Below are 21,754 nucleotides of genomic sequence, written 5' to 3' on the forward strand. Positions count from 1 at the left end.
TCTGCCTAGCATAACCGCAGAAACCAGTCCAAAAGTATCTCTCTGCCTAGCATAACCGCAGAAACCAGTCCAAAAGTATCTCTCTGCCTAGCATAACCGCAGAAACCAGTCCAAAAGTATCTCTCTGCCTAGCATAACCGCAGAAACCAGTCCAAAAGTATCTCTCTGCCTAGCATAACCGCAGAAACCAGTCCAAAAGTATCTCTCTGCCTAGCATAACCGCAGAAACCAGTCCAAAAGTATCTCTCTGCCTAGCATAACCTGGTGGCCAGTCTGTTTCATATTCTGCACTGGCCAACTCTAAGTGTAGTATATTCAATACTCACAACTGTACTCTTTAGTGTACACTACTGTAGTCTCACTGTTGTACTCTTTAGTGTACACTACTGTAGTCTCACTGTTGTACTCTTTAGTGTAGTCTCACTGTTGTACTCTTTAGTGTAGTCTCACTGTTGTACTCTTTTTATTAATTTTTTTATTTTACCTTTATTTAACCAGGCAAGTCAGTTAAGAACAAATTCTTATTTTCAATGACGGCCTGGGAACAGTGGGTTAACTGCCTGTTCAGGGGCAGAACGACAGATTTGTACCTTGTCAGCTCGGGGGTTTGAACTCACAACCTTCCGGTTACTAGTCCAACGCTCTAAGCTAGGCTACCCTGCCGCCCCGTCTACTGACAGCAACACAACAGAGACTTAAAAACAGCATCCAAGCATATCTTGCTCAGTGGTACATTCCTTTACATAGAAAGAAAACTTGATACCTTTACTCTTCATTTCTGTTTGTCAGTGACTAGTCTTAGCCTATTATGGAACTGATTTAGGATCAGTTTAGCCTTTTAGATTGCAATGAATAACAATAAATGGACGGGGGGACCTGACCCTAGATCAGCAGCACTCCTACTCTGGGATATGTTATGAATACAGCACTGTTCTAAATGTGTTTTCAGCTAAATTACTTGTATTCTGGTTCTGTAAAGCATTACGTTTACTTTGAAATAAAACAATAGGTTTGTTGTCATAAAATGCTATATGGTGAATCAAAATATATTGTGTTATGTTTAAAGGTGTTTGGAGAGGATTTAAGGACTAGTTTTGTGGACGCAATATTTGGATGTTTGTGTCTAATTTAAGTGTTAAAAATCTTGATTTGTAAAATCTGATGAGTGTTTTCTGGCTCTGTTGGGGCTCTTGCATGTGAGATGTCCGTGTTATCCAAATAATAGGTGTTTTCAAACACAGTGCATTCCAATGAGTTTATTCTGTAAAAGTCTTGTTCATAAACAGCAACAGTTTACTTTAAACTACAAACCTTTCAAATGTAAAACATGTTCTAATTCCGAGCATTAACAAAGATTGAAAGGTTTAAATCAAAACATTAAAATGTATGAGTTTACATTTCACACAGTATTATAATCAACTATCATCAAAAAAATAAATAGAATATATTTTTCATAAAGACATAGGAAGGAGAGCAGGCTACTGGCATACCATTGATGGGAGTGTGTAACAGTAAGTTTGGAAGCTGAACCAAGGCAGAAAACACCATTTTCCAGCATGCCAGGCGCCAACTTTACACCAAACACTAAAGCTGCATTCATGACAAGTCGGAAACTCTGAAAATATGACTTGAAAACTCGGAGAAACGAGTTGTGTGCATTCACATGCCTTGAACTCGTTGAGAACGCTGATTTCGTTATCGAGGTCATTTCCTTAGTAGGTAATGTCACTTGTAAATAGTTGGAGGGCAGTTCAAATGTTGTTTTTTTAACTCGGAAGCTTGTATTTCTGAGTTTCCAACATGTCATAAATGCCTCAGGATGAAAATCAATATATCGTCTGAGAAAGGTGCTTGCAAACATGGTTGTGTTATGTCTTTTTTTCTCATTCACCGCACTGTGGAAGAAGTGTGAATGGAAAAACAGCAGGTATACTGAACAAATATATAAACGCAACATGCAACAATTTTAAAGATTTTACTGAGTTTATATAAACGCAACATGCAACAATTTCAAAGATTTTACTGAGTTACAGTTCGTATAAGGAAATCAGTCAATGTAAATTAATTCATTAGGCCCTAATCTATTGATTTCACACAGTGGGCAGGGAAGCAGCCATGGGAGGGCATAGACCCACCCACTTGGGAGCCAGGCCCAGCCAATCAGAATGAGTTTTTCCCCACAAAAGCGTTTTTTTACAGACAGAAATACGCCTCAGTTTCATCAGCTGTCCGGGTGGTTGGTCTCACACGATCCCGCAGGTGAAGAAGCTGGATGTGGAGGTCCTGGGCTGGTGTGGTTACACGTGGTCTGCGGTTGTGAGGCTGGTTGGATGTACTGTCAAATTCTCTAAAATGACGTTGGAGGCGGCTTATGGTAGAGAAATGAACATTCAATTCTCTGGCAACAGCTCTGGTGGACATTCCTGCAGTCAGCATGCCAATTGCACGCTCACTCAAAACTTGCGACATCTGTGGCATTGTGTTGTGTGACAAAACTTTTATTGTCCCTAGCACAAGGAGCACCTGTGTAATGCTAATTTAATCAGCCTCTTGATATGCCACACCTGTCAGGTGGATGGACAATCTTGGCAATGGAGAAATGCTCACTAACAGTGACTTAAACAAATTTGTGCACCAAATTTGAGAGAAATAATGTTTTTGTGCGTATGAAACATTTCTGGGATCTTTTATTTCAGCTCATCATGAAACATTTTACATGTTGCGTTTACCTTTTTGTTCAGTATAATTGAAAACGTAAAAAAAATAACTAGGTAGTTGTGTACAACAGTTTAGCATGCCACTATAGAAAGCTTTTAAAATATACCATAACCCATTCTACTGACACAGGTTAAAACCGATTAATCACTTCCCATAGAAAGATGAAGGCAGCGTAGTGCACAAAAGTACAGTGCCATGCGAAAGTATTCGGCCCCCTTGAACTTTGCGACCTTTTGCCACATTTCAGGCTTCAAACATAAAGATATAAAACTGTATTTTTTTGTGAAGAATCAACAACAAGTGGGACACATGAAGTGGAACGACATTTATTGGATATTTCAAACTTTTTTAACAAATCAAAAACTGAAAAATTGGGCGTGCAAAATTATTCAGCCCCTTTACTTTCAGTGCAGCAAACTCTCTCCAGAAGTTCAGTGAGGATCTCTGAATGATCCAATGTTGACCTAAATGACTAATGATGATAAATACAATCCACCTGTGTGTAATCAAGTCTCCGTATAAATGCACCTGCACTGTGATAGTCTCAGAGGTCCGTTAAAAGCGCAGAGAGCATCATGAAGAACAAGGAACACACCAGGCAGGTCCGAGATACTGTTGTGAAGAAGTTTAAAGCCGGATTTGGATACAAAAAGATTTCCCAAGCTTTAAACATCCCAAGGAGCACTGTGCAAGCGATAATATTGAAATGGAAGGAGTATCAGACCACTGCAAATCTACCAAGACCTGGCCGTCCCTCTAAACTTTCAGCTCATACAAGGAGAAGACTGATCAGAGATGCAGCCAAGAGGCCCATGATCACTCTGGATGAACTGCAGAGATCTACAGCTGAGGTGGGAGACTCTGTCCATAGGACAACAATCAGTCGTATATTGCACAAATCTGGCCTTTATGGAAGAGTGGCAAGAAGAAAGCCATTTCTTAAAGATATCCATAAAAAGTGTTGTTTAAAGTTTGCCACAAGCCACCTGGGAGACACGCCAAACATGTGGAAGAAGGTGCTCTGGTCAGATGAAACCAAAATTGAACTTTTTGGCAACAATGCAAGACGTTATGTTTGGCGTAAAAGCAACACAGCTCATCACCCTGAACACACCATCCCCACTGTCAAACATGGTGGTGGCAGCATCATGGTTTGGGCCTGCTTTTCTTCAGCAGGGACAGGGAATATGGTTAAAATTGATGGGAAGATGGATGGAGCCAAATACAGGACCATTCTGGAAGAAAACCTGATGGAGTCTGCAAAAGACCTGAGACTGGGATGGAGATTTGTCTTCCAACAAGACAATGATCCAAAACATAAAGCAAAATCTACAATGGAATGGTTCAAAAATAAACATATCCAGGTGTTAGAATGGCCAAGTCAAAGTCCAGACCTGAATCCAATCGAGAATCTGTGGAAAGAACTGAAAACTGCTGTTCACAAATGCTCTCCATCCAACCTCACTGAGCTCGAGTTGTTTTGCAAGGAGGAATGGGAAAAAATGTCAGTCTCTCGATGTGCAAAACTGATAGAGACATACCCCAAGCGACTTACAGCTGTAATCGCAGCAAAAGGTGGCGCCACAAAGTATTAACTTAAGGGGGCTGAATAATTTTGCACGCCCAATTTTTCAGTTTTTGATTTGTTAAAAAAGTTTGAAATATCCAATAAATGTCATTCCACTTCATGATTGTGTCCCACTTGTTGTTGATTCTTCACAAAAAAATACAGTTTTATATCTTTATGTTTGAAGCCTGAAATGTGGCAAAAGGTCGCAAAGTTCAAGGGGGCCGAATACTTTCGCAAGGCACTGTATGTAGGTGGTAGGATTCCATTTGGGATGCAGACGAGTAGTTAGCTAGATCAGTCAGGTAGAATACTGGCCATATACTCTACAACCAAAGTCAAATATATAGATAGAGAGTTAGAGAGTCGGTTTGTGCACAACACTTCCTACATTTATCTATGTCTTTTCCCATTCATCTTTTGCGGTTACATAAAAGAGCAACATACAGTGCTGAGTGATATGGATATGTTATACAGTCAGTTTAACACACATTTCAAATTTCCAGTAACTTTCCCCAAATTCTCAGGTTTCCCATGAATTCCAGTCTTATGATCACTGGATTTCCTGCTTATTCCCTCCTGATTGCAGGATTATTCCAACCGGGATTTCTGGAAAACTGGACAGTTTTGAAAATGTACTGGAATTTTGCAACCCTAAGCTAGTCCCTCCCCTTAAACCATTGTTTTATAAAAGCAAATCCAAGATACAACTAGTATGATCAGAACACTGCAATACCCAACATATATCAATCATCATAGACCACAAGGGAGTATATTATACTGTATATTCATAGAAGTTTTATCAAACATAGCTAACATGTTTACCTATATGAATCATTGATGGAATCAGATAGTGGAGGCTAAGGGTCAATATAAATATCGATTGATGCTTATTTTACACTGTTTAGATATGAAATGTGGTGTTCTGATTTTGAAAGAGATGGGGACACAAGTGTGTGTGTATGTTGTTTTGAAGCTAGTTACCTTGGCTGTAGTCAAGCCTGGGCGTCTACTGGCTGAAGCAGAGTTGTACAGATTTAGTGATATACTGTAGTAGATGTGTGTTATTTTCTACATAGAGATGGATGTGAATGACCCATTACAGGTAGTGCTAGAGGTGGTGATTATGGGAGTTTGACCATTCCAATATCACGTGACAGCAACAATGAATACCTTCCCTTTCCTCGGCAGGTGTCCACAGCACCTAATGTTCTTCTCTCAGCAACTGGTTCTGGAACAGAGGCATACAAATATTCCAATTGAAAAATATCCTATTAAACAATTAGAATACACATCAGAAACATAAGTATCTGCCAGTGACACAGGACACAATGAAGTGATATAATAATGCTGTTTGAACAGAACAGTTATTTTGCTATCATGCCCCTGGTGTCAGTATTCCTGCATTGAATGAACAATATCTGCAACATTTTCACCTCCATTTTAATCTTTGCTAAATCAAATAAATTAGTAATCAAGTGTTGATCTTGCAACACTATCACTTTGCGGTACCAAGGAAGGAATAAACATACCTGTGACTGAAATGTGTCAGCAATGTCTTGTCAACTAGGGTCAATGTCACCCCAAGCATACAAACAGATCTGGGATCAGGCTACATCCACCATGGTTGGGGTCAATTCAAATTGAAGACAGTCAATTCAAGAAGTAGACTGAAATTCTGACTTAATTGTTGTAAAAATGTTATATTTTCAATAAACTGAAAAGGAGAACCTATTTATTTTAAATAAATAAAACATTATTTTAAATTAAAATCCTTTCCTGATTTAACTGACTTTAATTAGAATTGTCCCCAACCCTGACATCCCCCCTGGGCGGCCCACCTTGCTGTCGGCAGTGTTCTGAATGATGCCGTTATCGGGGTCTCCCCCCTCCGATCCGCTCTTCTGATCCTCCTCTTTCCCGTCCTCCAGATCCTCCTCTCCAGACGAGATCCTGGACAGCTTGGATGACTTCTGGGGACAACACACACAGATCAGCACTATTTGTTTATTCAGTGAATGCAAAAAAATGTGGTGCATTGTTTTCTCCACCCCACAGGCCATAGGGGGCTTGCTTTTATGCCCCATCGCTGGAGGTTGGCGAGGCATGGGCCGTGGCCAGTTCTGAACCTATTGAGGACCACTCCTTCCTGAGGACGTTGAAACCAGGAAGTTGTTGTGTGCAGGTAGTGATGAGGTGCTTATTTGTCAGAACAGCACTCATGCAACACTAAATGGACGTGCTTTGCTAGTGGATAGCTAGAGTCCATAATACTGTATCAATAAGTATTTCATACAATTTCACAAATATGATTTGCTGTCTTGCAATATGTGGGAAACATAGAGCCTCATTGAACAATAAAGTAAGTAATTAATGAAGTTTAATGAATGCATTCATTGTCAACAGTGTGCGCAACTGGTGAACTGAAGTCAGGTGCAGGAGAGCAGAGATGAGTGAACGGGCACACTTTATTTGGCAGAAGGAAAACAGTCGGACGCAACTGTGTAACGACATTCCCGCCAAAGGCAAAAGCAAATAGCGCACTTGTCACACAAATATTGAACAGCATACAATACCACGGGTTCCAAACAAGACCCGGCGAAAAACCAGCATGAAGCGTCACACATGACACGTAACGAACAATTACACACACAGACATGGGGGGGAACAGAGGAAAATATACACGTAGAGTGATGAGGGGATGTAAAACAGGTGTGTGGAAAAACAAGACAAAACAAATGGAAAATGAAAGGTGGAGGGGCGATGGCTAGAGGACCGGTGACGTCGACCGCCGAGCGCCGCTCGAACAAGGAGAGGAGCCGACTTCGGCAGGAGTCGTGACATCCATTATTCTTTGAACTGGACGATTTTTTAAATAATTTCTGGACACCAAATGTTCTGTAGGTATCTGAAAAAGTGAGCATGGCTAATGATGTTTCAACCAATCCCCAGTCAGGCTTCATCAGATCTGCTCCCTGTTAGAATGGCATAATGTATTAACATCCCTGTTAGAGTATCATAATGTATTAACATCCCTGTTAGAGTATCATAATGTATTAATATAACATCCCTGTTAGAGTATCATAATGTATTAACATAACATCCCTGTTAGAGTATCATAATGTATTAACATCCCTGTTAGAGTATCATAATGTATTAACATCCCTGTCAGAGTATCATCATGTATTAACATCCCTGTCAGAGTATCATAATGTATTAACATCCCTGTTAGAGTATCATAATGTATTAACATAACATCCCTGATAGAGTATCATAATGTATTAACATCCCTGTTAGAGTATCATAATGTATTAACATCCCTGTTAGAGTATCATAATGTATTAATATAACATCCCTGTCAGAGTATCATAATGTATTAACATCCCTGTTAGAGTATCATAATGTATTAACATCCCTGTCAGAGTATCATAATGTATTAACATCCCTGTTAGAGTATCATAATGTATTAATATAACATCCCTGTCAGAGTATCATAATGTATTAACATCCCTGTTAGAGTATCATAATGTATTAACATCCCTGTCAGAGTATCATAATGTATTAACATCCCTGTTAGAGTATCATAATGTATTAACATCCCTGTCAGAGTATCATAATGTATTAACATAACATCCCTGTTAGAGTATCATAATGTATTAACATAACATCCCTGTTAGAGTATCATAATGTATTAACATAACATCCCTGTCAGAGTATCATATTGTATTAACATCCCTGTTAGAGTATCATAATGTATTAACATAACATCCCCGTTAGAGTATCATAATGTATTAACATAACATCCCTGTCAGAGTATCATAATGTATTAACATCCCTGTCAGAGTATCATATTGTATTAACATCCCTGTTAGAGTATCATAATGTATTAACATCCTTGTCAGAGTATCATAATGTATTAACATCCCTGTCAGAGTATCATAATGTATTAACATCCCTGTTAGAGTATCATAATGTATTAACATCCCTGTTAGAGTATCATAATGTATTAACATCCCTGTCAGAGTATCATAATGTATTAACATCCCTGTTAGAGTATCATAATGTATTAACATCCCTGTTAGAGTATCATAATGTATTAACATCCCTGTTAGAGTATCATAATGTATTAACATCCCTGTTAGAGTATCATAATGTATTAACATAACATCCCTGTTAGAGTATCATAATGAATTAACATAACATCCCTGTCAGAGTATCATAATGTATTAATATAACATCCCTGTTAGAGTATCATAATGTATTAACATCCCTGTCAGAGTATCATAGTGTATTAACATCCCTGTCAGAGTATCATAATGTATTAACATCCCTGTTAGAGTATCATAATGTATTAACATCCCTGTTAGAGTATCATAATGTATTAACATCCCTGTCAGAGTATCATAATGTATTAACATCCCTGTTAGAGTATCATAATGTATTAACATCCCTGTCAGAGTATCATAATGTATTAACATCCCTGTCAGAGTATCATAATGTATTAACATAACATCTGCTCTGCATAGCTCAGTTCAACTCTGTGTGTGATGCTGATTTGTTTAACTTTCACTACAACACACTACACGTATAAAGAACACAGGTCAAATGCTATATAGCTGTATTTGCACTGAGAAACAAAACAGCTGTATTTGCACTGAGAAACAAAACAGCTGTATTTGCACTGAGAAACAAAACAGCAAAAGCATAGCCAGCACTTTGAAGGACAAAAGCAAGAAAATGTTCATCTGTGTAATGCAAGCACGAGTTAGACTTCCAATTTGAGAGGCTGAGGTCGGTCTTCTGGAATGCTACATTCCATCGAATAGATGTGCGTAATAGAGCCCAGTTGCTAGGCAACAGTGGTTGCTAAGCGAGGACGGGGTGGAGAGGGCTGTGGGTGACTTTTTTCAACCCAGGCCTCAATGGACACCACAGTAACATTACCTACAACCACCCTGCCTCTGTATGGGCCCATAGGCTTTGTGTTGTCCTGATGAAGGAAATACCATTCAAATGGAACTATCAGCGTTTCTCAACCCTCCGAGTTCACTTCATTATCATTATTTTTCAAGATATGCTGACGACTTGCAATGTAATGTATCAGTAGGCTTAGGATAGCTACCCCCCCTCCCATTGCTCCCCTGAACATACGCACCTGCACTCTGACCTTTTACCTTTAACCTATAGGTTAGCTATAGCTCCGGAGAGACTAGAGATAGATCTCAATAGTCTCACGTGGCTTCCTCTCATCTTATCGTTTGTTTCATTTAGCTGACATTGCTAAACAAGTGAAGACAGATACCTGGTTGGAAGGCATCCGTCATATTGCTTTCACCTTGTCCGGTCAGTGCAGATGAAGGAGAGGAGACAAGGAGAGGAGGCAAGGAGAGGAAGCAAGGAGAGGAAGCCCCTTGAAAGTTTTTAGATGCACTTTAGAGATGCCCCTGAAATGACCCTGTTGTCAACCATCTCATACAAAAAAATAAAAAAACACACCCAAGACCATCGTGACATTTATGTTAAGCCAGTGTTCTTCAACCCTGTTCCTGGGTTCCCACAGACTGGCAGACTTTTATATAGCCCAGCACTAACACAACTGACCAAACAAATCATCTATCAAGTCTTTGAACCAGGTGCGTTAATGCTGGGTTGGAACAAACATCTGCACACCCTGTGGGTCTCCAGGACTATGGTTGAGTTCTACAGGTTTACAGTGTGATAGAGTGTAATAACAGGTCTGATAACTAGTTTGTGATGACCTGGTACCTTAGAGGAGGCCGTCCTTTTCCGTTTGAACCCGGACCTGTCTTCCTTCAGTTTGCCTTTGTCATCTTCCACCTCCTCTATGGAATCTCTCTCCTCTCCTTCACTGCTTCCGTCTGCCACGTCTCCTTCTCCCTCCGTCTTGGAAAAGCTCTGCTGCTGGATGGCCTGAGAACATAGGACAGAGTACAGTAGAATATAGTACAACTTTATTGTACACACAGAGTAGGAAATATACCTTTGGCTTCATAGTGACATGAGAAAAATCTACAAAACAGTACAGTGAGCAGACACTATTCACTGATGTGCTATTGAGATCAACTGAGAAAATATTGAGAGGAAAACAAATAAAATAGAAGTCTCTTCTATAAGGAACTCTCCAGGAGAGGACTGCACCAAGGTGAAGCAGCAGCCCATAATATGTAGACACTGGACTATGACAAGAAGTTATGAGACATCAGCAACTAAGATACAACTCTCGTGTGTGTGTGTGTGTGTGTGTGTGTCCTTGTTTCTGATGGCTTAGAAGTTATTAGTTATGAGTTGGGCTTATAAGTTATAACTGCTATTCAGAATGCACTGTCCACATATCTGGATGACTTTTGTATACTTCTGTATGTGCCGGCCAATCCATAAAAATGGACCGAGAAGCACGACGGACCTGATAGCCGGTGAATTTGACCCCTGCGTTGTTCTCGATCTCCCACAGACCCTCGTTGAAACCTTTCCTCTTGTTGGACTTGCCAAACTTGTCCTTGTACTCCTTGTATGGTAGGAGATCCCTGGGGCCCAGGAAGGCACTGTGGTGGGACAGAGATGGTGAGCAGTAATACCAACCTGACCAGAACCAAACCACTAACATTAATCTGTCATCACAAAAATGTAACTTACACTGAGTGTACAAAACATTAAGAACACCTTCCTAATATTGAGTTGCACCCCCCCTTTCCCCTGAGGGCAGCCTATCCCCTGAGGGCAGCCTATCCCCTGAGGGCAGCCTATCCCCTGAGGGCAGCCTATATTCGCCGGGGCATGGACTCTACAAGGTGTTGAAAGCGTTCCACAGGGATGCTGGCCCATGTTGACTCCAATGTTTCCCACAGTTGTGTCAAGTTGTCTGGATGTCCTTTGGGTGGTGGACCATTGTTGATACACACGGGAAACTGCTGAGCATGAAAAACCCTGAAGCATTGCAGTTCTTGACACAAAGCGGTGCGCCTGGCACCTACTACCATACCCTGTTCAAAGGCACTTCAATCTTTTGTCTTGTCCAATCACCCTCTGAATGTTACACATACATAATCCATGTCTCAATTGTCTCAAGACTTAAAAATCCTTCTTTATCCTGTCTCCTCCCCTTCATCTACACTGATTAAAGTGGATTTAACAAGTGACATCAATAAGGGATCATATCTTTCACCTGGATTCACCTGGTCAGTCTATGTCATGGAAAGAGCAGGTGTTCTTAATGTTTTGTACACTCAGTATATGTACTACAAAGACTCTGTCATGTAACTGATATACTCAAGTTGTGCTACTGTTTTGTGAAGTGAGCGTTCATGTTTATAACTAGAGTGTGTGTGCGAACAATAAATATATTCACCATAAAGTACCCAAGTTAAGATATTTAAGCAATGAGGCACAAGGGAGTGTAATATATGGCCAATTTACCACGGCTAAGGGCTGTTCTTATGTACGACACAACACGGAGTGCCTGGGCACAGCCCTTAACCGTGGTATATTGGCCATATACCTCAAACCCCTGAGGTGCCTTATTGCTATTATAAGCTGTTTACCAATGCAATTAGAGCAGTAAAAATAAATATGTTGCCATACCCGTGGTATACGGTCTGATATACCACGGCTGTCAATCGTCATTCAGGGCTCAAACCTTCCAGTTTATAATAGGCCTATATTATCTGCTGATCACTATAATGCATTGTTATAACGGGCTCTGAGTGGCGTAGTGGTCTAAGGCACTGAATCGCAGTGCTAGCTGTGCCACTAGGGATTCTGGGTTCGATTCCAGGCTCTGTCGCAGCAGGCCGCGACCAGGAGACCCATGGCGCGGCGCACAATTGGCCCAATTGGGGAGGGTTTGGCCGGCAGGGATGTCCTTGTCCCATCACGCACTAGCGACTCCTGTGGCGGGCCGAGCACAGTGCACGCTGACACGGTCGCCAGGTGCACGGTGTTTTCTCCGACACATTGGTGCGGCTGTGTGCATTGGTTGGGTTGTGTTTTGGAGGACGCACGTCTCTCGACCTCTCCCGAGTCTGTACGGGAGTTGCAGCGATGAGACAAGACCGTAACTACCAATTGGGTACCATGAAGAGAAAGGGGAGAGAAAGGGGTAAAAGTACTAAATAAAAAAATAAATACAGTGCTATAACTGTGTAACGCCATAGGCCTCAGTGTAATAACATAGGCCTCAGTGTATTAACATAGGCCTCAGTGTAATAACATAGGCCTCAGTGTAATAAGATAGGCCTCAGTGTAATAACATAGGCCTCAGTGTAATAACATAGGCCTCAGTGTATTAACATAGGCCTCAGTGTAATAACATAGGCCTCAGTGTAATAACATAGGCCTCAGTGTAATAACATAGGCCTCAGTGTAACACCATAGGCCTCAGTGTAACACCATAGGCCTCAGTGTAATAAGATAGGCCTCAGTGTAATAAGATAGGCCTCAGTGTAATATCATAGAACTCAGGGTAATAAGATAGGCCTCAGTGTAATAACATAGGCCTCAGTGTATTAACATAGGCCTCAGTGTATTAACATAGGCCACAGTGTAACACCATAGGCCTCAGTGTAATAACATAGGCCTCAGTGTAATAAGATAGGCCTCAGTGTAATAAGATAGGCCTCAGTGTAATATCATAGAACTCAGGGTAATAAGATAGGCCTCAGTGTAATAAGATAGGCCTCAGTGTAATATCATAGAACTCAGTGTAATAACATAGGCCTCAGTGTATTAACATAGGCCTCAGTGTAATAAGATAGGCCTCAGTGTAATAACATAGGCCTCAGTGTAACACCATAGGCCTCAGCGTAATAACATAGGCCTCAGTGTATTAACATAGGCCACAGTGTAACACCATAGGCCTCAGTGTAATAACATAGGCCTCAGTGTAATAACATAGGCCTCAGTGTAATAACATAGGCCTCAGTGTAATAACATAGGCCTCAGTGTATTAACATAGGCCTCAGTGTAATAACATAGGCCTCAGTGTAACACCATAGGCCTCAGTGTAACACCATAGGCCTCAGTGTAACACCATAGGCCTCAGTGTAATAACATAGGCCTCAGTGTAGTAAGATAGGCCTCAGTGTAATATCATAGAACTCAGTGTATTAACATAGGCCTCAGTGTAATAACATAGGCCTCAGTGTAATAAGATAGGCCTCAGTGTAATAACATAGGCCTCAGTGTAATAAGATAGGCCTCAGTGTAATAACATAGGCCACAGTGTAATAACATAGGCCTCAGTGTAATAACATAGGCCACAGTGTAATAACATAGGCCTCAGTGTAATAACATAGGCCTCAGTGTAATAACATAGGCCACAGTGTAATAACATAGGCCTCAGTGTATTAACATAGGCCACAGTGTAACACCATAGGCCTCAGTGTAATAACATAGGCCTCAGTGTAATAACATAGGCCTCAGTGTAATAACATAGACCACAGTGTAATAACATAGGCCTCAGTGTATTAACATAGGCCTCAGTGTAACACCATAGGCCTTAGTGTAATAACACAGGCCTCAGTGTATTAACATAGGCCTTAGTGTAATAACACAGGCCTCAGTGTAATAACATAGGCCTCAATGTAATAACATAGGCCACAGTGTAATAACATAGGCCTCAGTGTATTAACATAGGCCACAGTGTAATAACATAGGCCTCAGTGTAATAACATAGGCCTCAGTGTAATAACATAGGCCACAGTGTAATAACATAGGCCTCAGTGTATTAACATAGGCCACAGTGTAACAACATAGGCCTCAGTGTAATAACATAGGCCTCAGTGTAATAACATAGGCCTCAGTGTAATAACATAGGCCACAGTGTAATAACATAGGCCTCAGTGTATTAACATAGGCCTCAGTGTAACACCATAGGCCTTAGTGTAATAACACAGGCCTCAGTGTATTAACATAGGCCTTAGTGTAATAACACAGGCCTCAGTGTAATAACATAGGCCTCAGTGTATTAACATAGGCCACAGTGTAACACCATAGGCTTCAGTGTAATAACATAGGCCTCAGTGTAAAAATAACATAGGCCACAGTGTAATAACATAGGCCTCAGTGTATTAAGATAGGCCTCAGTGTAACACCATAGGCCTTAGTGTAATAACACAGGCCTCAGTGTATTAACATAGGCCTTAGTGTAATAACACAGGCCTCAGTGTAATAACATAGGCCTCAGTGTAATAACATAGGCCACAGTGTAATAACATAGGCCTCAGTGTATTAACATAGGCCACAGTGTAATAACATAGGCCACAGTGTAATAACATAGGCCTCAGTGTAATAACATAGGCCTCAGTGTATTAGCATAGGCCACAGTGTAACACCATAGGCCTCAGTGTAATAACATAGGCCTCAGTGTAATAACATAGGCCTCAGTGTAATAACATAGGCCACAGTGTAATAACATAGGCCACAGTGTATTAACATAGGCCTCAGTGTAACACCATAGGCCTTAGTGTAATAACACAGGCCTCAGTGTATTAACATAGGCCTTAGTGTAATAACACAGGCCTCAGTGTAATAACATAGGCCTCAATGTAATAACATAGGCCACAGTGTAACAACATAGGCCTCAGTGTATTAACATAGGCCACAGTGTAATAACATAGGTCTCAGTGTAATAACATAGGCCTCAGTGTAATAACATAGGCCTTAGTGTAACACCATAGGCCTCAGTGTAATAACATAGGCCTCAGTGTAATAACATAGGCCTCAATGTAATAACATAGGCCTCAGTGTAACACCATAGGCCTTAGTGTAACACCATAGGCCTCAGTGTAATAACATAGGCCTCAATGTAATAACATAGGCCACAGTGTAATAACATAGGCCTCAGTGTATTAACATAGGCCACAGTGTAATAACATAGGCCTCAGTGTAATAACATAGGCCTCAGTGTAATAACATAGGCCTCAGTGTAATAACATAAGCCTCAGTGTAATAACATAGGCCTCAGTGTATTAACATAGGCCACAGTGTAATAACATAGGTCTCAGTGTAATAACATAGGCCACAGGAGATGCTTTTGGTAATATGCTTATCAACAAAAAAGTTGTAAAGGTGTGCATGTGTCCCAAATATTCACTATGTAGTGCACTACTTACCCCATTGGGCTCTGGTCAAAGGTAGTGCACTATATAGGGAATAGGGTGCCATTTGGGACATAATAGTGTGTTGGCTTACGTTTCATGTGTGCCGAAGAAAAATATGGGATATTTATTAGCAGGTGGCTTGACAGCTCCCTCTGGAAGCTCATCAATCTAATGGGGGTAGAGAGAGAGAGAGAGAGAGAGAGAGAGAGAGAGAGAGAGAGAGAGAGAGAGAGAGATGTAGAGAGAGAGAGAGTGATGTAGAGAGTGAGAGAGAGATGTAGAGAGAGAGAGAGTGATGTAGAGAGAGAGTGATGTAGAGAGTGAGAGAGAGAGAGAGATGTAGAGAGAGAGAGTGAGAGTAATGTAGAGTGAGAGAGAGTGATGTAGAGAGAGAGAAAGTGATGTAGGGAGTGAGAGAGAGTGATGTAGAGAGAGAGAGTGAGAGAGTGATGTAGAGAGTGAGAGAGAGATGTAGAGAGTGAGAGAGAGTGATGTAGAGAGAGAGAGTGATGTAGAGAGAGAGAAAGTGATGTAGAGAGAGAGAGAGAGATGTAGAGAGTGAGAGAGAGTGATGTAGAGAGAGAGAGAGTGATGTAGAGAGAGAGAGAGAAAGTGATGTAGGGAGTGAGAGAGAGTGATGTAGAGTGAGAGAGAGTGATGTAGAGAGAGAGTGAGTGATGTAGAGAGAGAGAGAGTGATGTAGAGAGAGAGAGAGATGTAGAGAGAGAGAGAGAGAGAGTGATGTAGAGAGAGAGAGAGTGATGTAGAGAGAGAGAGAGAAAGTGATGTAGGGAGTGAGAGAGAGTGATGTAGAGTGAGAGAGAGTGATGTAGAGAGAGAGAGTGAGTGATGTAGAGAGAGAGTGAGTGATGTAGAGAGAGAGAGAGTGATGTAGAGAGAGAGAGAGATGTAGAGAGAGAGAGAGAGAGTGATGTAGAGAGAGAGAGAGTGATGTAGAGAGAGAGAGAGAAAGTGATGTAGGGAGTGAGAGAGAGTGATGTAGAGTGAGAGAGAGTGATGTAGAGAGAGAGAGTGAGAGAGTGATGTAGAGAGTGAGAGAGAGAGAGAGATGTAGAGTGAGAGAGAGTGATGTAGAGAGAGAGAGAGGGGGAGTGATGTAGAGAGAGAGAGAGTGATGTAGAGAGAGAGAGGGGGGGGGAGTGATGTAGAGAGAGAGAGAGTGATGTAGAGAGAGAGAGATAGAGATAGAGAGAGAGAGAGAGAGAGAGAGAGAGAGAGAGAGAGAGACTGTTATTACACTCATGTCAGATGTATCTGTTCATGGGATCTCAGGAATGAACCCATAATACAAACTGCAACAGTGTATGTGAACTGCATTAACACATTTTAATATGTCAGTAAGCAGTAGTGTCATATCTCCAATGCTGTGTGTTATCTACATATTCCAAACAACAGAAATAAGAGTGTAAAGTGTCAGTATCTTGAAACAATGTTGCAGATGCTAGAACACTTGAGGCCAACAGTGTAATCAGAACGCTTACAATGTAACATTGTTGTTGGAAAGGGCTCACGTCACCTGGTTACCTCAGGTCAAGTCTGACTGATTATAAAGGCTAGCTCTAGTAGGCTATACCAAATCGCTGCTACAGTAGCTAATTACTCTATAGGTCGATACAATTACAACCGCTTTGCATTCAAGTGAATTTGTGGAATGTGGGAAATGAAAAGTAAAAACGTAAGGAAGAGACGGATTCAAAAACAGACGTAGTAGCACACCATTCAATAGCGCCCTCATTTCCTGACTGGGAAACACAGGGAAAATGTAAAGAATGGTAAACATAAGAATGACTGGTTATTGTGGTTTGCAGCGTATCAAAATAGCGATCCGCAATAGCTGAATATGTGATGAAGGTAGGTAGGTAGGTACACTGTGAACTAAGCTGGGAAAGACAAACACGCATGGTGAAGAAGGAGCCCATCGCATATATCCCAAAGCATCGGCGGTATTGTCTCAGGCAACCCCGCCTCCCTGCTTTTCAGCTCGGCTGCATCACCTACTCACCCTCGCTGGCCAGTGTGGGTATCCCTTCATCTTCGCAAAAACCAAATCTCCTGCCTTGTACTCCCGCGGCCGTGGACGAGCCATAATGACTGTGTGCCAGCCTACTCCAATTTGAGATGAAAATAAATGAAGGTGTTTTAGTTCGGCCCTCAACAGAGATGGGGATTATCGACCATCAATGTTTTGATAGCAAGACCGCAGTTTACACGTAAATAAATAATTAAAGCAAAGGATAAGGCCTGGAAACGGTGCCTCATGCACGAAAATGTGTAGATCAGCGCAAGAATACAGGTACAAAACCTAAATCCCAACGTCGAGAAGCTGTCACTGTAGTCCTTAGAGAGTGTTAATAATAATAATAATTTAAAAAAACGTCCTCAATAGTGGATGTATTAATTTAAAAAGGACAGCGGCATGGAAAACATGGACTCTCACCAAAATTAGGCTACTCCTCAAATAGAGACAGAAAATATGGGTAATTCCTAGACTACATAACCAATTTCTTGCCTGTCCTTGCAGAGGCACAATTTAAAATGCAGTATTGTTTTCAATTACAGCCTACATTTTGAGTAGCCTGCAGGCTACTTAAATATGCTAAATAAATTATGGCAGAAAATAGGTCTGCCAGTGCCATAGTTGTCAAACTAACCCTAGTACTGCCAAAGTATATGCAGCAATATACTACCTTGTGCAAAGAACACCGCGATTAAAGAGTCTGTAGGGAACTTTTGCTTCTGGGGGAGCCCAGATTATCTCATTGGATAGAAAGGGGCACACCTTCCCATGTACATGAGCATAAACTACAGTATATAGAGTGCCACAGTATGAGTCATAATTCCCATAAAACCTAGCGGTCAAACAGGGAAATGGCTCCAAAATTTTTCCCACCATTTATTTTTCCCTTGGGGGTATTTAGAAACACTTAAAATAAAGGCTGTGTAAATCTCTAGTACAAGGTGACTTTTATCAATATATTTGCCTGTATTTACCCACCCAAAATGAAATGCTAATTAGCTGCTAATGTGGCTATCATAAAGAACTACAAATGCCATGATAATCTGGACAAGACTGCCGAATCAAGGTAAAGGTACGAATCTCTGGATTAACTATCTAATGTTAGATAAGTGTAGTAATGAATAATTTAGCTACATTTCTTTAAATGGACAATTATTTAAACTGTCTTGTGCAAGTTTTAAATTGACACAATACCTGTTAGCAAAGGTGTCAGCTCGAGATGATGTGCAGGAGTTTGCAGGGATTTGTAATCTTGCATGATGTCTACTTTGATGCTAATTAGCATGTTCAAATCTGAGAGGAAATAGAGCCGAATAAATATATTGCAAAAAGTCACCTTGTCCGAGAGAGATTTACATGGATATCAAAATGTCACGCCTGGGTAAGCCTACACAAAACACAACCCTTATTGTAAGTGTTTCTAACATCCCCTATGCAAAAAATGAATGGTGGAAAAACGATTGGATCCATTTCCCTGTTTGACCGCTATGCTTTATGGGTATTATGACATCTCCACTGTGGGGCTCTACTGTTAGCATAAATATTCAGATTTTATGAGTTAATGAACCATGCAGACAATACTAAAGCCAAAATTGAAGGTTCACATTTAGCCAGCAACTTCTGTATAGCCTATTTTAACAGATATTGATTGCATTTATCTGATTCAGGGGCCTGTTTTTATTTGTTTTATTCCAGATTAATATGATCCTGTGTTTAGGTTGGGTTTTTGGTTAAAGCATATGTTGTGCTTCGGATTTAGGCCTATTCTGAATGGTTTAAGTGTTATAAAGAAAAGGGTTCATATGTAGAGTTTACAATGAACTATAACATATGTCCACATATGTTGTGTTTAATGGGGAAGGGACATGTACATCTAGCCATATAAAGATTAAGAGAGGAAGTCACACTCATCGAAAGATGTTCACTACAATCCAAGGTCACATAAATTAATGTTCAAACTCAAGAGGAAAATCTGAATCATGTGCATATATGTTTCAACCAGCAGATGGTAGTAAAACCTAAGCAATGCCAGAGAACCAAACCCCCATGGACAGTCAGGGCAGTTTCCAGGAGTGTTTCAGTTCGATTCAACATTTACTACGTTGCGTGACGGTTTGTACTGAACGACACGTTTCCCCAAAACGTTGGTCAACTTTCTTGAACAGACGTTGAGGTATATTTAATCAGTTTGGTGAGTGTATCGGAGTGTGGCTGGAAACAATGAGTGACGTATGCCTATTTAAAGGGCAGCGGGGCATTTTGAACCCACAACCCAACCACTCCAGTTTTTTAACTGGCCATACAGAACAGTAACGTTTCCGTTTAATTGAACGTTGCACTCCGTTTTTTTGTACTGAATGCCGCCCAAATGATAACGACGCGGTTCCAGGACACAGACTAAGCACAGTCAAAGATTGTCTATTATATTGACAAGATCGTTGATTGACCATTCTAACAATGGAAATACATATCCTCAAATATGGTAGGCATGTAGGCAGGAGGCGAGATCTGGTGGGACCATTCTAGCCAATGAGAGGGCAGATACGTGATACAGTCAATAGAGATAGAGGAAACTGAGCTGCACTTCCTAACCTCCTGCCCAATGAATGACCATATTAGAGACACATATTTCTCTCAGATTACACAGATCCATAAAGAATTCAAAAACAAACCCGATTTTGATAAACTCCCGCAGTGAAATACCGCAGTGTGCCATCACAGCAGCAAGATTTGTGACCTGTTGCTTCGAGAAAAGGTCAACCAGTGAAGAACAAACACCATTGTAAATACAACCCATATTTATGCTTATTTATTTTCCCTTTTGTACTTTAACCATTTGTACATCGTTACAACACTGTATATATATATATATATATATATATAATATGACATTTGTAATGTCTTTATTCTTTTGTAACTTCTGTGAGTGTAATGTTTACTGTTCATTTTTATTGTTTATTTCACTTGTGTATATTATCTACTTCACTTGCTTTGGCAATGTTAGCAGATGTTTCCCATGCCAATAGAGCCCCTTGAATTGAATTGAGAGATAGAGGACTCATCTTTGTATCTGTGCCATTATAGCGTCTGTGAAAGAATGGGCTGTCTTGATTTTATAGTACTCAGTTTTCTTCTTCTTCATTGGCTGATTGCGCCCAACTCATAGGAATCCCCACCCATTTGACTAATTCAAAATGTTCGAAGCCCTCAATGGTAATGGCCATGTTAAAACAAGTTATATCAATGACGAATCCTCTATCTATCTCTATGACAACAGACACAATTTTGATGTAAAGTTTTTTTTTTTTTAAGTTGCCGAAATGCCACGTGCGTCAACTTATATCAGTGCTTTCCTCGTAACAACCTAACCATAACAAAACGTATATTTGATCAAATAAGCCATACATAGCTAAATATTATATTTTCTTTTAACCAAATTCGTCACTCTCTCATTGACCCCACATACAAAAATTTCTAATTTTGTGGGTTTATTTTTCGTGGACAGATTTTGGGAAGAGTAAAACCTCTCATGTCTCCTCTTCCTCTCTGGCATAATCCTGGACCAACCCTGGAAGTGTTGTTTAGTCCATAAACTAGGTGTAAACTATGACTGTGAAAACAGCTCCAAATATTTACGCAACATGCAACAATTTCCACAATTTTACAGAGTAATCGTTCATAAATCAATTCATTAGGCCCTAATCTATGAATTGCACATGACTGGGTAGGGGCCCAGCCAGTCAGAATGAGTTCTTCCCCACAAAAGGGCTTTATTACAGACAGAAATACTCCTCAGATTCATCAGCTGTCTCAGACGATCATGCTGTTTAATCATCTTCTTGATACGCCACACCTGTCATGTGGATGGATTATCTTGGTGAAGGAGAAATGCTCACTAACAGGGATGTAAACAAATTTGTGCACAAAAATATAGAGAAATAATATTTTTGTGCGTATGGAACATTTCTGGAGTCTTTTATTTCAGCTCATGAAACATGGGACCAACACTTTACATGTTGCGTTTATATTTTTGTTCAGTATAATTATCACATTAAGCCTCACACATGTACGGTGTATCACGTTCAATATTTTTTTTCATGGTTTATACTTGATGATTTAATCAAATAATTAGTTCCATGTTGTGTATGGTACATATATGAAGACTTAAATTAGTAAAGTATTTTGGGAAGGCTCTTGGTAGGCTATAAACTGGTTAAGGTTATCATACTGGAAAGTGGAAATAATAAAAGATAAAAATAAAGAAAATAACTTCAAAGGTGTTTTAATCAGTTTGGGTTGAAAATGATTTTCCTC

General features: G+C 40.4%; 1 protein-coding gene across 2 annotated transcripts; it reads right to left on the reverse strand.

The window, feature by feature from the left end:
* Positions 1-4,446: 4,446 nt before the first annotated feature.
* On the reverse strand, positions 4,447-18,230 carry LOC110526699 (hepatoma-derived growth factor-related protein 3). Of its 2 annotated transcripts, XM_036981187.1 has the most exons (7): positions 18,111-18,230; positions 17,426-17,526; positions 15,494-15,570; positions 10,710-10,848; positions 10,052-10,216; positions 6,127-6,258; positions 4,448-5,516 (listed from the first exon to the last, which is right to left on the reverse strand). In XM_036981187.1, exons 2-7 carry the CDS (start codon positions 17,507-17,509, stop codon positions 5,490-5,492), a joined length of 624 nt encoding a protein of 207 aa, XP_036837082.1. In that variant the 5' UTR covers positions 17,510-17,526; positions 18,111-18,230; the 3' UTR covers positions 4,448-5,489. The 2 variants fall into 2 exon arrangements, with proteins under 2 accessions (XP_036837083.1, XP_036837082.1); XM_036981188.1 differs by lacking the exon at positions 18,111-18,230 and having other exon boundaries at positions 4,447-5,516; positions 6,127-6,255; positions 17,426-18,104.
* Between the last annotated feature and the right edge of the window lie 3,524 nt (positions 18,231-21,754).

The sequence above is a fragment of the Oncorhynchus mykiss genome, chromosome 6 (assembly GCF_013265735.2).
Source record: "Oncorhynchus mykiss isolate Arlee chromosome 6, USDA_OmykA_1.1, whole genome shotgun sequence".
NCBI lineage: Eukaryota > Metazoa > Chordata > Actinopteri > Salmoniformes > Salmonidae > Oncorhynchus > Oncorhynchus mykiss.